At 34.5% G+C, this 16600-nt stretch overlaps 1 protein-coding gene across 1 annotated transcript in view; it reads left to right on the top strand.

Annotated features, from left to right (window-relative positions):
• ADAM18 (ADAM metallopeptidase domain 18) overlaps positions 1-16600 on the top strand; it is a gene marked incomplete at both ends in the record, with an annotated part of 160731 nt that overhangs the window by 71977 nt on the left and 72154 nt on the right. Inside the window, one exon of the mRNA XM_080796291.1 lies at positions 6222-6327. Within this exon, the coding sequence (XP_080652417.1) occupies positions 6222-6327 (106 nt within the window). The remainder of the gene's footprint in view (positions 1-6221; positions 6328-16600) is intronic.

Here is a 16600-nt window from a genome sequence, read left to right as displayed (position 1 = left end):
GTCTTTGCTGTTTTTCTTTTTCAGTGCTTATTTGCATTCAAAAAATATTATTTGTCATTGTCACAGTATCTTTAGATCGAGATTTAATATATCATTTAAAAATAAAATTAAATAATGGGGCACCTGGCTGGCTCAGTGGGTTAAGCCTCTGCCTTCAGCTCAGGTCATGATCCCAGTGTCCTGCGATTGAGCCCCGCATTGGGCTCTCTGCTCAGCAGGGAGCCTGCGTCCCCTCTCTCTCTGCCTGCCTCTCTGCATACTTGTGATCTCTGTCAAATAAATAAATAAAATATTTTCAAAAAATTAAATAATACTCCCTATAACATCCATTAAGGATTATCCAGGCCATACTCTTCTTTTTTATTAAATAAATCTTTGATCCAGAATTGAACTACTTGTCATTTGACATCTTTTTGAGTTCTAATAAAAATAAGGATCTTTAAGTAAGACTTAACCATTAGTATGTATTTCCTCTTCTAAGTTATGATCTGGTGTCCCACAAAATTTACCCAACTGGGTCAAAATTTTATCTTTTGATGTAGTTCATACATTCATCCCCCCCTTTCTTCATTTATTTGGCTCCTATCTGAAGGAGGCACTTTTTTATTGTTCTTATGTTACCAAAAATTATAGGGCAAAAGGCTGTACTTAAGGCAAGAGCACACAGAGCTGATAGTATTCAACAAGTTGAGTATTGTCACATGGTTATTTTACTCATGGAGTTTATGATCAAGAAACAAAAATAGTAAAAACATAAATACAAAAGAAATATGAAATACAAATAGAAATATGAAATATGAAATACAAAAGAAATATGAAAACTTTAATCGTGCTAGGTGCAGTTAAAGGAAAATTTATAAAATTAAATAAATAAATACATAAATAAATAAAATTAATAAAAATAAAATGCTGGGAAAAAATGAGGTGTAGTGGACAAGGGAAATACCATCTTCTGTCATTATTATCCACTCCAACTGTACAGACACCTCACCCAAAAGTACACCTTTCTCAGGACAGCACAAATCCAATAATTAATTGAGGTGGGATATAAAGGCCTGAACATTGTAGTCTAATCAGGCACAAATCAGGCACAATTTGCACTCCGGCAAACAGCGTAGGACTGGTCAAGTCTTTGTTGGGCTTGCATTTCTGTTTGACTTCTTATCTTTTCTATTCTGCTTTCTCCCTCTCACTTCCAGATGCTCTAATCACTAATAAATAGATTTCACATTACGCTTCATCTAGATGCTAGCTTCTGGAAGTTCTAACCATTAACAAATGATCCTTAGAGTGGTGTGAAAAAATATTCTATAAGATCATTTTCTTTTCTTTTCCTTTTTTTAAAGATTTTATTTTATTTATTTGACAGAAATCACAAGTAGGCAGAGAGGCAGGCAGAGAGAGGGGAGGAGGCAGGTTCCCTGCTGAGCAGAGAGCCCAATGCAGAGCTCAATCCCAGGACCCTGGGATCATGACCTGAGCTGAAGGCAGAGGCTTTAACCCACTGAGCCACCCAGGCACCCCTATAAGATCATTTTCAAAACAAAGTTACTTACTTCCAAGCTGTGAATAAGCATGCCATAACTGGTGAAAGTTGGTAATACCCTCACTGAGTGAACTAGGAAGTAAAAGAAAATCCATTAGCTGGTATAATTGAAATGTGTGTGGGGGGGGGAATTGTAACTATAAGGACGGGGGTATTAGATGGCTATTACTAAACAACATTGAAATCTAAGAAAAGATAACAAAAAGGTGTTCATTTGAAATCAAAGTGTATGTTGAATGAGCCCCACTGTTAACTCATAGAAAGGTTTTAATCTTTTAAAATATAACATTAGAGCAAGCTAAAAACTTAATTATAAAGTTGAAGGAATTTCAGAGGAGTTTAAATTCTCAGTCAAGTCTGCTTTACCATGATTAAGATTCTGGCTGGAAAAACAACAAGAACTACAGTTGGGATGTGAACAGATGAAAACATGTTCCCTGCAATTTTAGCCTCCAGACTTCTCTGAAACTACTGCATTTATAAAATGACACAACTCTGATCCCTCACACCACCACCTTTGTCCAATTAAGAATGGTATAAGCGTGTTCCCATTGTTTGAAGAAAATGTGGAAGCCTATCACTCATAACACAAATTGTATCCCCATTAGGATCTCTCTCCTACCTGTTCTGGACACTAAAGCTGAAAATTAAATTAAGGCACAGCAAAATAGAGCCAGGATTTGCTGGAACTTATAAGGGAGTAAAAGAAATATACCTCAATGGAGCTGTAAGTCCTAGCCAGCATTTACTGCTAGAATCAAGGGAGTTTACATGGAATTGGATTCTGAGAGTGTTTGATATAAGATTAGATAGGGGAACATAAGATTAGATAAGAAAGTTCATTGTTTTCGGAGCACTCTCCCAAAATAATAGGAATTAACATCCTGGCTAGGATCCTAGAAGATGGTAAAAAAATTCTATCAGAAGTGTTTCCAGAGGCAGGGAAAAAATGGGATGGCTCGCTCTAAGTGAAATTTAAATGATGAAATTGCCATGAGATAATGGAGGAAAGAAAGAAAAGTCTCAGGGAAATGGATATAATGTATATGCTATAAATACAAGGCCAAATAGTCCGAACAGGAAGGCCCAATGTCACAGGGAATGTGGTGCTAATAGGTGTATCAAAATCACTTTAAGTCTTCATTATGGCCTTCTCTGTAGGCCAGTGGTGGCAGGAGGAGATGGTAATATAGAAGTAGGCTCACTAATAGCAATGGGCATGATTGATAAGGTCTTAAAAATATCAAGGCCAGAGAGCAGTGCTTGGCTTCCAGAAACCAGATGGATAAAATTATTGTAATAAGCAGTAGCAGACATGGACACCTAGTCTAAAGACAATCAGGAAGATAGATAATAGAATATTACTCAGTTTGTACCATCAAAGGAAATTAAAAAATGGATGACTAGGGGACTCAGTAGAGTTAAATTAATAAATGCCATAATTTCATGTTCAAATTCTGAATGTAAGCCACTTTTCACAACCAAAACTCATTGACATAAGAGAGGACTAGATTTCCAGAAGGGAAACCACACAACACCTTGGCAAACATACATGTTAACAATTTCTCTAGCACATCCTCGAATGATTCTCAGTCACTTAATTAGGTATCTATCTGTTCATGTGGGAAATGAAATAGCCAAGCATTTTCGAAACTAGTGGACAAAGAGTGTGTGAATTGACATGAATTAACCAGAAACCCAGTGTCATCACGGTGTCTTTGTAAGAGTGGGGACTCATAGGGGTTAGGTAATAGAATCTTTGATAACTTTCAATGTACAATGGGTCCACTATTCCACAAATCTATTTGGTAATTATTTTTTAGTCCTAGAGGATATCATCTGGTTTGACATGTTAATAGTGTTTGCAATCCTATCATTATATCCTTAGCCTAGTTGGCAAGGCCATGGAGAAAGCTTCTGTAAATGTCTCTTTCCAGAAATTAGTGCTATTTGTTTTAAAGCATCTTTGAGCTCACAAACCTGAGATTGAGACCTGACCTGAAACCATAGTCAGATGCCCAACTGACTGAGACAACCAGGTGCCCCCAAATTAATGCCACTTTTTTTTTTAAAGATCTAAAAGATGCAGAGATGGTTCTGTATATCTACATTTAATTACACATGATTCTTGCAGAAACCAGATGGCATCAGAAGATAATAAGAATCTATTGCAAATGGAGACAAGTAGTAGACTGAGTAATTATACCCACTATGCCAGATATGGTGTCTGTGCTAGAGCAGAATAACATGGCCTCAGATATGTGGTAGGAGTATAACCACTGATTTGGAAAATATATTCTTTTCTTTTCCTATTTGAGAAAAATAATTAGAAATGGTTTGCTTTCATGTGGAATGGATAATAGCATTAATGTTGGGTTTTGTTGCAGGGTTAGTTTTACTCTCCTGCCCTCAATCATAATGCAATTGTAGCGATATGTAATATCACATTGTCTGCTCCATCAATGATTTTGTTCTAATCCAGCTAAATAAGCAAAGCCTCCTAGAATATTAGAGCATTAAATAAAACACATGTAAATAAAAACACTGGAGACAGACTTTCAAAATGTTTAGAAATTTGTCATCAGTAAAATTTTAAAGAGTCCAGTGATCTGGGGTATGACCTGACATCCCCTGCAAAGTAAAAGCAAACTGTATGTATCTGGCATCTTATTGAACTAAGAAGTACAATAGCTGGTAGTTCTCTTTGGGATCTAGAGGCAGTATATTCCACATGGGGAAGTACTGCTTAGTTTCATCTACTAGATGACATAAAATGTTGCTAATGTTGAGTGAGGTGAAAAGCAGAAAAGGGCTCTGCAGCATGTCCAAGGTGCAATGCAAGCAGCCATGCATTCTGAATTATAAAAACACAGCGGCCCCAATAATATCAGAAGTGTAGGTTGTGAGAGGAAAAAAAAAAAAAGAAATCTGTGTGGGGCTTATCCCAAGCTTCTTTGGGAGAATGACAGGGCAGTTCTCTAGGCTTCTGGAGCAAGATTGTGCCATCTAAACTGGAGAACCATACCACCTTAACAAAACAATTCTGGTCACCCTAGTGATCCCTGTAGAGATAAAGACTCTTTCAGACACCAAATAACCTTGCATGCAGAACTGTACAGCCTAAGCTCAGTTATGTCAGACATACTAAGGTAAATGGTCAGATGGATAGAAGTCATTCATTCACCTGGACTCAAGCACAGGCAAAAAGAGAGAGCAAAAGGAAAAAGTCCATGAGCAGGAAATCTAAAACAGTACACATTTCTCCTCTTTGCATCTCCCTCCACTCACACCTATGGATACATGGGATTTCATCATGACCAAATTACACAAGAAGAACAAACCAAGGCTTATTTTATACATATGATGGGTCAGTCACTGGTTATAAGTTGGCTGGGGGAAGAAGTAGCCATACTGCAAAACTCACTTTGGAGGATGCCTTGAAAGATACTGAGCATCTAGTTATCTTTTTCATGTAGAAGGAGAAACAGCCAGAGGTAGATTATAGATAAACTCATGAACAATGACAAAGGGCCTAGTTTCTTGGTGGGGAGCCTGGATATGAAAAGACTAGAAGATTAGAGGCAAGAGTTCTGGGATAGAAATATGTGGGTAGATACATGGAAATGAAAAATAATACGAAGAACTTTGTATTAATCTAACAGATTAACACCCATCAACAAGCACCACCACTGAAGAGACACAGAACAATCAAATAAGCATAATAATTTGGCTAGTTTACATCAGCCAGCAACTATCATTATCCACAGCAATGCCAGTAGAATGGACACCTTTCTAGGCTTTCTCAAATTTTTTTTTTTTTATTACTGCCTCTGAAATAACTGATTCTATCCTGAGTTTAGTTTATCTTTTTCTTGAGTACTTTTGCCTTCTGGTCAAATACAGCCAAAAGTAACAGACAGATTCTGTTTCCCTACTTCTTTGCCTAAGACAACAGGTTTATTAAGGCTATTATCACCCTTTCAATCATTGAGAAGAGAGTTTCTCCAAGTGTTTCACCCTCACATAGCATGAATTACTCTTCCTTATCCAATGATAATAATTTTCTTATCACCTACTATAAGGCTTCAATGACAATGCCACATATTTTACAGGAAAATTCCACTTTTATGTACCAATTCATGTATTTAATAAAATGGAAACAATCCTAAAATATCTCAGATTTCCATATCCAATACAACTATTCTGCTACTCCATATTACTTTGACAATTATACCTAGACAGGCAGATGAACCTCTACTTAAAAGATTGCTTATCCCGTATCAGAAAACAAAGGAGACTGTAACACTTGTTCTATTCACAAGTCCCACAACACTTTCTGCCCATAAGTGACATATTCAAATCTCTTACTTCATTGAGAAGGTCAAATTACAAGGTCAAGTCTAATATTCATTGGATGAGGCAGTATGCATTCTCACAGGGAGAGGCAGCAAATTATTTTTAACAATAATTTAATTTTACTACAATAGATATAATTCTTTTCTGTTTTTTGTTAGATAATTATTTCTTTCTACTTGCATTAACAGTATACACACAGGAAAAAAGAATGAGTTTTTTCTTTATATTTTATTTATGAAATAAGAGTTTGTTTTTTTATGAACAAAAAATTTAATTTGGATTAAGAATAATAATTTAACAGACATCTTTACATTTTTAGGTGCTCAAGGTGCTCCATTTGCCTGTTTCAAGGAAATTAATTCCCACATTGACAAATCTAGAAACTGTGGTTTTAAAAATTCACAACCATTACCTTGTGATCAGAAGTATGTATACAGAAATTAATTTTTATTGTATCATAAAAATTATAGCTTTCTTGTCAATAGACACTAAAGAGTAATGGACAGTAAACTGTATATCAGGAGAATATTTTCAAATAACATTATAAATATTGTTCTTTAACATAATTTGGTTTTCTTTTTTGCTGTTTTTTTCCCAGATATAGTCTAATAATGAGACTAAACCAAAAAAAAGGGGGGGGGCTGATGCTTATCTTATTACCAGAAGTAGGAAGTGGGCCAAAAATCAGAAACTTGTACACTATCTTGAGATTTAAAACTGAGCTTTTTTTTATTTAGGTAATAATCCCAAAGCAAGTGCTTTGATTTTTAGAACATAAAATTATTTAGAGGAATAAGTTTCCTTTTATGTTTTTGTTGTTTGTTTCCAAAATACTGATATGTAAAGTGTGGCAGTACCTATGAGGACTTAATTGGGAGTACTAGAGTATTTTTAAGGGATTTATGAACTCCAATAAAGGACAGCTTAGTCCATAACAAATACTTCCTGAATTTCATAAGAGTATTGAAAACAAAAGAATCAAAAATAATAATAATAACAACAGAGAGGAGGTTGACCAAGATGGCAATATAGGAGATTTTGGAATTTTACTCCTACCACTGAAACACTGCAGGTTCATGTACACATGGAACAATTACTTCTGAAAGAAATCCAGAAAATATCTGAGACTTCTACACACTGAGCAAATGAGGAAATACTCACACTAAAACGGGCAGATACATACTCTCTCCGTAAACCCCACAACTGGCCCAGCACCATGCAGTTGGAAGGGAACTCCCAACTGCAGCTTCTTCCTGAGGAGCAAAGGATTTGGACTCCACATTTAGCGTCCCAATATGTAAAACACCTCCATGTCTTAAAAAGGAAAGAAAAAGAGTGAAGATTGCTTAAGGAACTCAAGAGAGTTCCACTAAAGAGAGCATTATACACACTACAGAAGTAACAGAATGGAAAGAGAGCGAGAAAAGGACAGAAAGGTTATTTAAAGAAATAATGGGTGAAAATTTCCCTAATCTGGGGGAAAGGACCAGATACTCAGATCCAGGAAACCCAGGGGGAAGCAAAAAGATGAATCAAAAATCCCCACAGCAAGATATGTTAAAATTAAACTGTCAAAGATTAAAAACAAAAGAGTCTTAAAAACATCAAGAGAAAAGTAACTTGATAGGTACAAGAGAACATGAAAAAATTTTAACTAGGTTTTTCAGCAGAAATCTGCATGCCAGAAGAGAGTGAGATGTTAGAAAGAATTTTCCAGAAAAGCAAAAGCTGAAGTTCATCACAAGACCAGCCTTACAAGAAATGACAAAGGTGGTTCTTTAAGCCAAAATGAAAGGATACTAATTAGAAAAAGAAAATATACGAAAGAACAAAACCCACAAGAAACAGCAAATAAATAGTTTAAATCAGAATATCCTAATGTAATATAGTGGGGGATAAATCACTCACACTCTAGTTTAAGATTAAAGGACAAAAAATTAAAAAATAACTATAACTACCGTAAGTTGTTAATTTATAAATACTGTAAAAAATACACATTGTGAGCACAAAAATATAAACATACAGGAAGACTGTAAGAATGTAGAGCTTTTATATGTGTTCAGTTTCTATCAACTAAGATTGATTGTTACAAATATAAGCTGTTTTATGTAAACCTCCTGATAAACAGAAAGCAAAAACTTAAAGTAGATGCACATAAGATAAAAAAGAATTGTATGGAATCAAAGCATTAATCTACAGAAAATCAAATCAAATCATAGATGGAGACAATAAAAGAGGAGTAAAGGAACAAAGGAATTACAAAACAACCAAAAAACAATTTACAAAATTGCAATAGTAAGTCCCTATCAGAAATATAAATAGACTATGTTTTCCAATCAAAATACATAAAGTGGCTGAATGCATAATCAAACAAGAGCCAACAGGGGTAGCTGGGTGGCTCAGTTGGTTAAGCACCTGCATTTAGCTCAGGTCATGATCCCAGGCTCCCTCCTCAACAAGGAGTCCACTTCTCCCTCTGCCCCTCCCCCTGCTTTTGCTCTCTTTCTCTCTCAAATAAATAAATTAATTAAAATAAATAAAATTTAAAAAGACTTAGCAATATGTTGCTTACAAGGAACTTCAGCTTTACAACACACAGAATGAAGGTGAAAATTGGGAAAAGGTAATTCTTGCAAAATGAGAATAAAAACAAAATAAATTAAACAAAACAAACAAACAACAACAATGAAAAGTCAAAAGAAAAAGCACAGATAGCTATACTTATATCAGACTAAATGACTTTAAGCCAAAGACTATAATAAGAGACAAAAACATCATTATATATAATGATAAAGGGATCAATTCATCAAGGCAACGTAACAGTAAATATTGTTGTACCAAACTTAAGAGCACCAAAGTATATAAAGCAAATATCAATAGATTGAATGGAGATACATAAAACAATACAATAATGGTTGGGGACTTCAATACCCCACTTTTAACAATGAATAGATAGATCATCCAAACAGAAAATCAGTAAGGAAACATCAGCCTTAAACTACCTATTGGACCCAATGGACTTAATAGATATTTACAGAACATTCCATCCAGCAGCAAAGTACATTCTTCTTAAGTGCACAGAGGCTTTCTTCAGGAGACCATATGTTAGGCCACAAAAAAAGTTAATAAATGTAAGAAGATGGAAACAATATCAAACATCTATTCCAACCATAATAGTATGAAACTAGAAATTAATTGCAAGAAGAAAACTGGAAAACTCACAAGTTTGTGTGGAACAAACAACATGCTACTAAACAACCAATGAGTCATAAAAGAAATAAGAAGAGAAGTAAAAAAAAAAAAATACCTTGAAAAAATGGAAATGGATACACAACATACCAGAATGTTTGATGTAGCAAAGCAGTTGTAAGAAGGAAGTTTATTGTGATAAGTATCCACATTAAATAGAAGAAATGTCCAAAATAAACAACATAATTTATACCTCAAATACCAGAAAGAAGAATAACCTATGCATAACTTGAGTAGAAGAAAGAAAATAGCATAGAGTGGAAAGAAATGAGACTAAAAAGTCAATAGAAAAGATCAAAGAGGTCTTTCATCCATTTAGAATTTATCTTTGTGTATGGTGTAAGAGAATGCTCCAGTTTCATTCTTCTGTATATAGTTGTCCAATTTCCCCAGCACCATTTATTGAAGAGACTCTTTTTTTCCATTGGATATTTTTTCTTACTTTGTTGAAGATTAGTTGTCCAGAGTTGAGGGTCCATATCTGGGCTCTCTATTCTGTTCCATTGGTCTACATGTCTCTTTTTGTGCCAGTACCATGCTGTCTTGGTGATCACAGTTTTGTAATACAGTATGAAATCAGGAAACATGATGCGCCCAGCTTTGTTTTTCTTTTTCAACATTTCCTTAGTGATTCGAGGTCTCTTCTGGTTTCATACAAATTTTAGGATTGTTTGTTCCAGTATTTTGAAGAATGGTATTGGTATTTTGATTGGGATGGTGTTGAAAGTATAGATAACTCTGGGCAATATATTCATTTTAATGACGTTTATTCTTTCAATCCATGATCATCGAATGTTTTCCCATCTTTTTGTGTTTTCTTCAATTTCTTTTTTTAAAAAGATTTTATTTATTCATTTGACAGAGAGAGATCACAAGTAGGCAGAGAGGCAGGCAGAGAGAGAGGAAGGGAAGCAGGCTCCCTGCTGAGCAGAGAGCCCAATGCGGGGCTCCATCCCAGGACCCTGAGATCATGACCTGAGCCGATGGCAGAGGCTTTAACCCACTGAGCCACCCAGGCACCCCTCTTCAATTTCTTTTATGAGTATTTTGTAGTTCCTAGTGTATAGATCCTTTACTTCTTTGGTTAGGTTTATTCCTGTATTATGGTTGTTGGTGCTATTGTAAATGGAATTGATTCTGTAATGTCTCTTTCTATAGTTTCATTGTTAGTGTATAAGAAAGCAACTGATTTCTGTGCATTGATTTTTGTATCCTGCCACATTACTGAATTGCTGTATGAGATCTAGTATTTTGGGGTGGAATCTTTGGGTTTTCCATGTAAAATATCATGTCATCTGCGAATAGAGAGAGTTTGAATTCTTTGCCAACTTGAATACCTTTTATTTATTTATTTTTAATTTAATTTATTTATATGACAGAGATTGCAAGTAGGTAGAGAGGCAGACAGAGAGAGAGACAGGTGGGGGAAGCAGGCTCCCTGCCCAGCAGAGAGCCCAATGCGGGGCTCGATCCCAAAACTCTGGGATCATGACCTGAGCTGAAGGCAGAGGCTTAACCCACTGAGCCACCCAGGCGCCCCCCTTTTATTTATTTTTGTTGTCTTATTGCTGTTGCTAGGACTTCTAGTACTATGTTGAACAACAGTACTGAGAGTGGACATCCTTGTCGTGTTCCTGATATCAAAGGGAAGGCTGTCAACTTTTCCCCATTGAAGATGATATTTGCTGTGGGTTTTTCATAGATAGATTTTATGAAGTTGAGGAATGTTTCCTCTATCCCTATACTTTGAAGTGTTTTAATCAGGAACGGATGCTGTACCTTGTCAAATGCTTTTTCTGCATCAATTGAGAGGACCATATGGTTCTTCCCTCTTGTCTTAATGATTTGTTCTATCACATTGATTTGCAAATGCTGAACCACCCTTGCATCCCATGGATAAATCCCACCTGGTCATGGTGTATAATCTTTTTAATGTACTGGTGGATCTTGCTGAGAATCTTGGCATCCATATTCTTCAGGGATATTGGTCTGAAATCCTCCTTTTTGGTGGGGTCTTTGCCTGGTTTCGGGATCAAGGTAATACTGGCCTCATAGAATAAGTTTGGAAGTTTTCCTTCTGTTTCTATTTTATGAAACAGCTTCAGGAAAATGGGTATTATTTCTTCTTTAAATTTTTGATAGAATTCCCCAGGGAATCCATCAGACCCTGGACTCTTGTTTTTTTGGGAGGTTTTTGATCACCGCTTCAATCTCATTATTAGGTATTCATCTATCCAGGTTGCCAATTTCTTCCTGATTCAGTTTTGGAAGCTTATAGGTTTCCAGGAATGCATCCATTTCTTCTAGGTTGCTTAACTTCTTCGCATTTAGCTGTTGATAATAATTTCTGATGATTGTTTCTATTTTCTTGGTGTTAGTCGTGATCCCTCCCCCTTTCATTCATAATTTTATTAGTTTGGACCTCTCTCTCTCTCTCTCTTTTGGTATGAGTCTGGCCAGTGGCTTATTGATCTTATTAATTCTTCCAATATATCACCTTCTAGTTTTATTAATGCATTCTACTGTATTTCTGGTTTCTAATTCATTGATCTCTGCTCTAATCTTAATTATTTCCCTTCTTGTGCATGGGTTAGGTTTAATTTGTTGTTGATTCTCACAGAATTGAAGAAGATATTTGCAAATGACACTACGGACAAAGGGCTGATATCCAAGATCTATAAAGAACTCCAACTCAACACCTAAAAATAGATAATCATGTCAAAAAATGGGCAGAAGACATGAGCAGACACTTCTCCAAAGAAGACATACAAATGACTCACAGACACATGAAATACTGTTCATCATCATTAGCCAGCAGGGAAATTCAAATCAAAACCACATTGAGATACCACCTTATACCAGTTAGAATGGGAAAAATACACAAGGCAAGAAACAACACATGTTGGAGAAGTTGTGGAGAGAGGGGAACCCTCTTACACTGTTGGTGGAGATGCAAATTGTTGCAGCCACTTTGAAAAATGGTGTGGAGATTCCTCAAAAAATTAAAAACAGAGCTACCCTATGACCCAGCGATTACAATACTGGGTATTTACCCCAAAGATATAGATGTAGTGAAAAGAAGGGTCATATGCACCCTAACCTCCATAGCAGCAATGTCCACAATACCCAAAATGTGGAAAGAACCAAGATGCCCTTCAGCAGATAAATGATTAAAGAAGATGTGGTCCATATGCACAATGTAATATTACTCAGCCATCAGAAAGGATGAATACCCAACTTTTGCATCAACATAGATGGGACTGGAGGAGATTATGCTAAGTGAAGTAAGTCAAACAGAGAAAGTCAATTATCATATAACCATATAACCATGTTCCACTTATTTGTGGAACATAAGGAATAGGATGGAGGATTAGGAAAGGAAAAAAATGAGGGGGGAGAAATCAAAGTGAGAGATGAACCATGAGAGACTATGGACTCTGGTAAACAAATGGAGGGTTTTAGAAGGGAAGGAGGTGAAGGGATGGGTAAGCCTGGTGATGGGTATTAAGGAGGGCACAGATTGCATTGAGTACTGGGTGTTATACACAAACAGTGAATCATGGAACACTACATCAAAAATTAATGATATACTATATGGTGCTAACAACACAATAAAAATGACTATGATTGAAGTATTAAAAACAGGGAAAAAAAGAAAAGATCGATTATACTGAAAGTTGATGAAAACATCAATAAAATTGATCAACCACTAACTAGTTCTACTGAGAAAAAAGAAATATGATTCAAATAGCTAAAATTGGAAATGAAAGAGAAGACTTTATAAATGATATCAAAGAAACAAAAAGGATCATAAGAAATAACTATGAATGGTTATATATTCCAAAATTAGACAAGGTAGAAGAAATGGATAATTAACCTAGACAGACACAATCTACCAAGTGAATCATGAATGAATAAAAAATCTTAACTGACCAAACAAATGAGAGTAAATAATTAGTCAAAAACCTCCCCAAAACCAAAATTCCAGACTCAAATGTCTCCATTGGTGAGTTCTGACAAGCATTTAAATAATCAATAGCAATCCTTGTCAAAATCTTGTAAAAACCTGAAGAGGAAAAAACACTTCCGAAGTCATCTTACAAGGCTAGTATTATTACTCTAATAACAAAGCTGGGCAAGCATATTACAAGAAGAGAAATAATATGCCAATATTCCTGATGAACATAGATGCAAAAATCCTCAATAAAATATTAGAAAATTAATTAAGCAGTACATTAAAAGGGGGATGCCTGGGTAGCTCAGTTGGTTGAGCACCCAACTCTTGATTTCAGCTCAGGTCATGATCTCAGGATTGTGAGATTGAATTGGGACTCGATCAGCATATAGCCCTCCTAAGATTCTCTCTCTGCTCCTCCCCTCTTGCTCTCTCTTTCTCTCTCAAAAAGAAAAAGTACATTAAAATGATCATACCTCATGATCAAGTGACATTTATTCTGGTGATGAAGGGATGGTGCACCCTCCACAAATCAATCACTATGCTACACCACATTAACAAAATAAAGTATAAAAATCACATAATTATCTTGATAGGTATGGAAAAAGCATTTCACAAAAGTAAACATCATTTTATTATAAAAAATATTTGTATAGCAGGATTGTACCTCAACATGATAAAAGTCATATATGACAATTCTACAGCTAACATTATATTAAAGGTGGCAGCTCAAAATTTTTCCTCCAAGACCAAGAAAAAGACAAGGATTCATTCTCTTGTTACTTCTGTTTGAAATAATGCTACAAGTACCAGCCATAATAATTAGGCAAGAAGAATAAGAGGCATCCAAATAAGAAAGAAAGAAGTCTGGTGGTGGGTATTAAAGAGAGCACATGTTGCACAGAGCACTGGGTGTGGTGCCTAAACAATGAATCTTGAAACACTGAAAAAATAAAATTAAATTTAAAAAAAAGAAAGAAGTGAAATTGTCTGTTGTAGTTGATACAATCTTACATGTGGAAAACACATGTGCGAAACCACAAAAATGTTAGAGCTAGTATAAAAATTCAGTAAAGTTGCAGGACACAATTTCAATATACAAAAATTATTTGCATTTCTATAACACTAATAATGGAAAGAGAACTATTGGAAAAGGAAATTAATAATCCCATTTATAATAACATCATAAAGAATAACATACTTAGATATGAATTTGTCCAAGGAAGTGAAAGATATATGTATTGAAAACTATAAGAAATTGATAAAATAAAATGAAGAACACACAATAAATATAAGGATATTCTATGCTGATGGATTGGAAGAATTAATATTGTTAAAATACCTCTACTACCCAAGGTATGTACAGATTCAATACAATCCCTATCAAAATTCCAATGTCATTTTTTACAGAAATAGATAAAAGAATTTAAATTAGATGAAACCACAAAAGACCCCAAAGATCCAGAGTAATATTGAGAAAGAAAAACAAAACATCACACTTCTTGATTTCAAACTGTACCAAAAAACTATAGTTATTAAAAAAAAACTATAGTACTTAAAAGGGTATGATGTTGGCACAAAAATTAACACATATTAGTGGAACAGAATAGACAGTCTAAAAATAAATATATGCATATACAATTGATTAATTTTCAACAAAGAGACCAAGATTATACAATGGTAGTCTGTTTAATAAATCATGCTGGGAAAATGGGATATCAATCTCACAAATACACAAATATTAACTAAAGTGGAAAAAAGACTTGAATTTAAGATATGAATATGTACAACTCCTTAAGGAAAATACACATGATAATTTCCATGGCAGTGGTCTTGGCAATAATTTTTTATTGTCACTGAAAGCAAAAGCAGGAAAAAAAATTACACAAGTTGGAGTACAACAAACTAAAAAGCTCCAACTTAGCAAATGAAATCATCCACAAAATGAAAATGCAAACTATGGAATGGAAGAAAATCTTTGCAAAGCAAATATCTGATAAGAAGTGATATTTAAAATAGGCAAGATATCTTCCAACTCAATAATAAGAAAATATTTTTTTTAAATGGGCAAAGGACCAGAACAAACATTTTTCCAAGGATATGTGTATGGCCAACAAATACATGAGAAAATATTCAGCATCACTAATCATCAAGGAAATGTATGTCAAAACTACAATAAGATATCAGATCACATCTGTTAGGATAGCTATTATAAAAAGACAATGTATAACAAATGCTGGCAAAGATGTAGGGAAAAGGGAGCCCTAATATAGTGTTTATGGGAATGTAAAACATATAACCACTATGAAAAATAATTTGGAGTTTCCTCAGAAAATTAAAAATAGAACCACCATATGATCTGTCAGTCTCACTTCTAACTGTAATGAAAAGAAAGGAAATCAATATTTTGAGCCAATTTAATTACAGCATGATTCATAATAGCCAAGGTATGGAAACAATCTACATGTCTAGCAACAGACAAAAAGATCAGAAAAGTGTTATGTATACAATGAAATATTGTTCAGCTTTAAAAAGAAGGAAATCTTGTCATTTGTGACAACACGGATATACCTAGACATCTGTATGCTAAGTGAAATGAGCCAGACAATGACAAATAATAGTACCACTTATATGTGGAATTTAAAAAAAAGTTAAACTCCTATAAACAGAGAGTAGAAAAATAGTTGTCAGTGAGAAACAGAGGTAAGTTAATAAAAGGGTACCAGTTTTCAGCTTTAAGATGACTAAACTCCAAGGATCTAATGTATAATATGGTGACTATAGTTGATAACGCTGTATTATATAATTGAAATTTTTTAAGAGAGTAGAACTTAAATGTTCTCACACACAAAAAAGGATAAATAAATGAAGTGATGAATGTGTTAAGTCAATGGGGAGAATCCTTTCATAATATATACCTATATCAAATCATCACTTTGTATATTTTAAATGTCTTACAAGTTTGTTAATTGTACCCCAGTAAAGCTGGAAGAGTATAGTAACATAAACATGTCCTGGAGATCTGCTACACAACATAGTTACTACAATTAAAAATATGGCATTGTATATTTAAAATTTGCTAAGTGGTAGTAGTTATATTAAGTGTTCTTGCCACAAAATATTTTAAAATATTATAATAAAATTATTAATTATTATTATTATTATTATCACACAAAGGCAAGAGGAAACTTTGGGAAGTGATGGATATGTGTATGTCCTTGATGATACTGATGGATTCATGAGTGTGTGTTTATCCCCAAATTCATCACATTGTTTACATTAAATATGTACAGATTGTAGATGTTAATTATAACTTAAAGTGGCTTAAAAATAGTTATAGATCCAAATTCAAGAAATAAGGTAATGGAGAGAGAATATAAAAATATTCAGGGTCAAGTGATGCAGGAGGAAGCAGGATTTTCGTTAACTTCCAAAGACATGGTCAGGAAAAATTGTAAAATCCTTTGGTAAGCACTACATTCAGCGTGCTTATA

Source organism: Martes martes (assembly GCF_963455335.1).
Source record: "Martes martes genome assembly, chromosome: 2".
Taxonomy (NCBI): Eukaryota; Metazoa; Chordata; class Mammalia; order Carnivora; family Mustelidae; genus Martes; species Martes martes.
The sequence above is the reverse complement of the archived record's forward strand: the minus strand, read 5'-3'. Positions and strand labels throughout refer to the sequence as shown.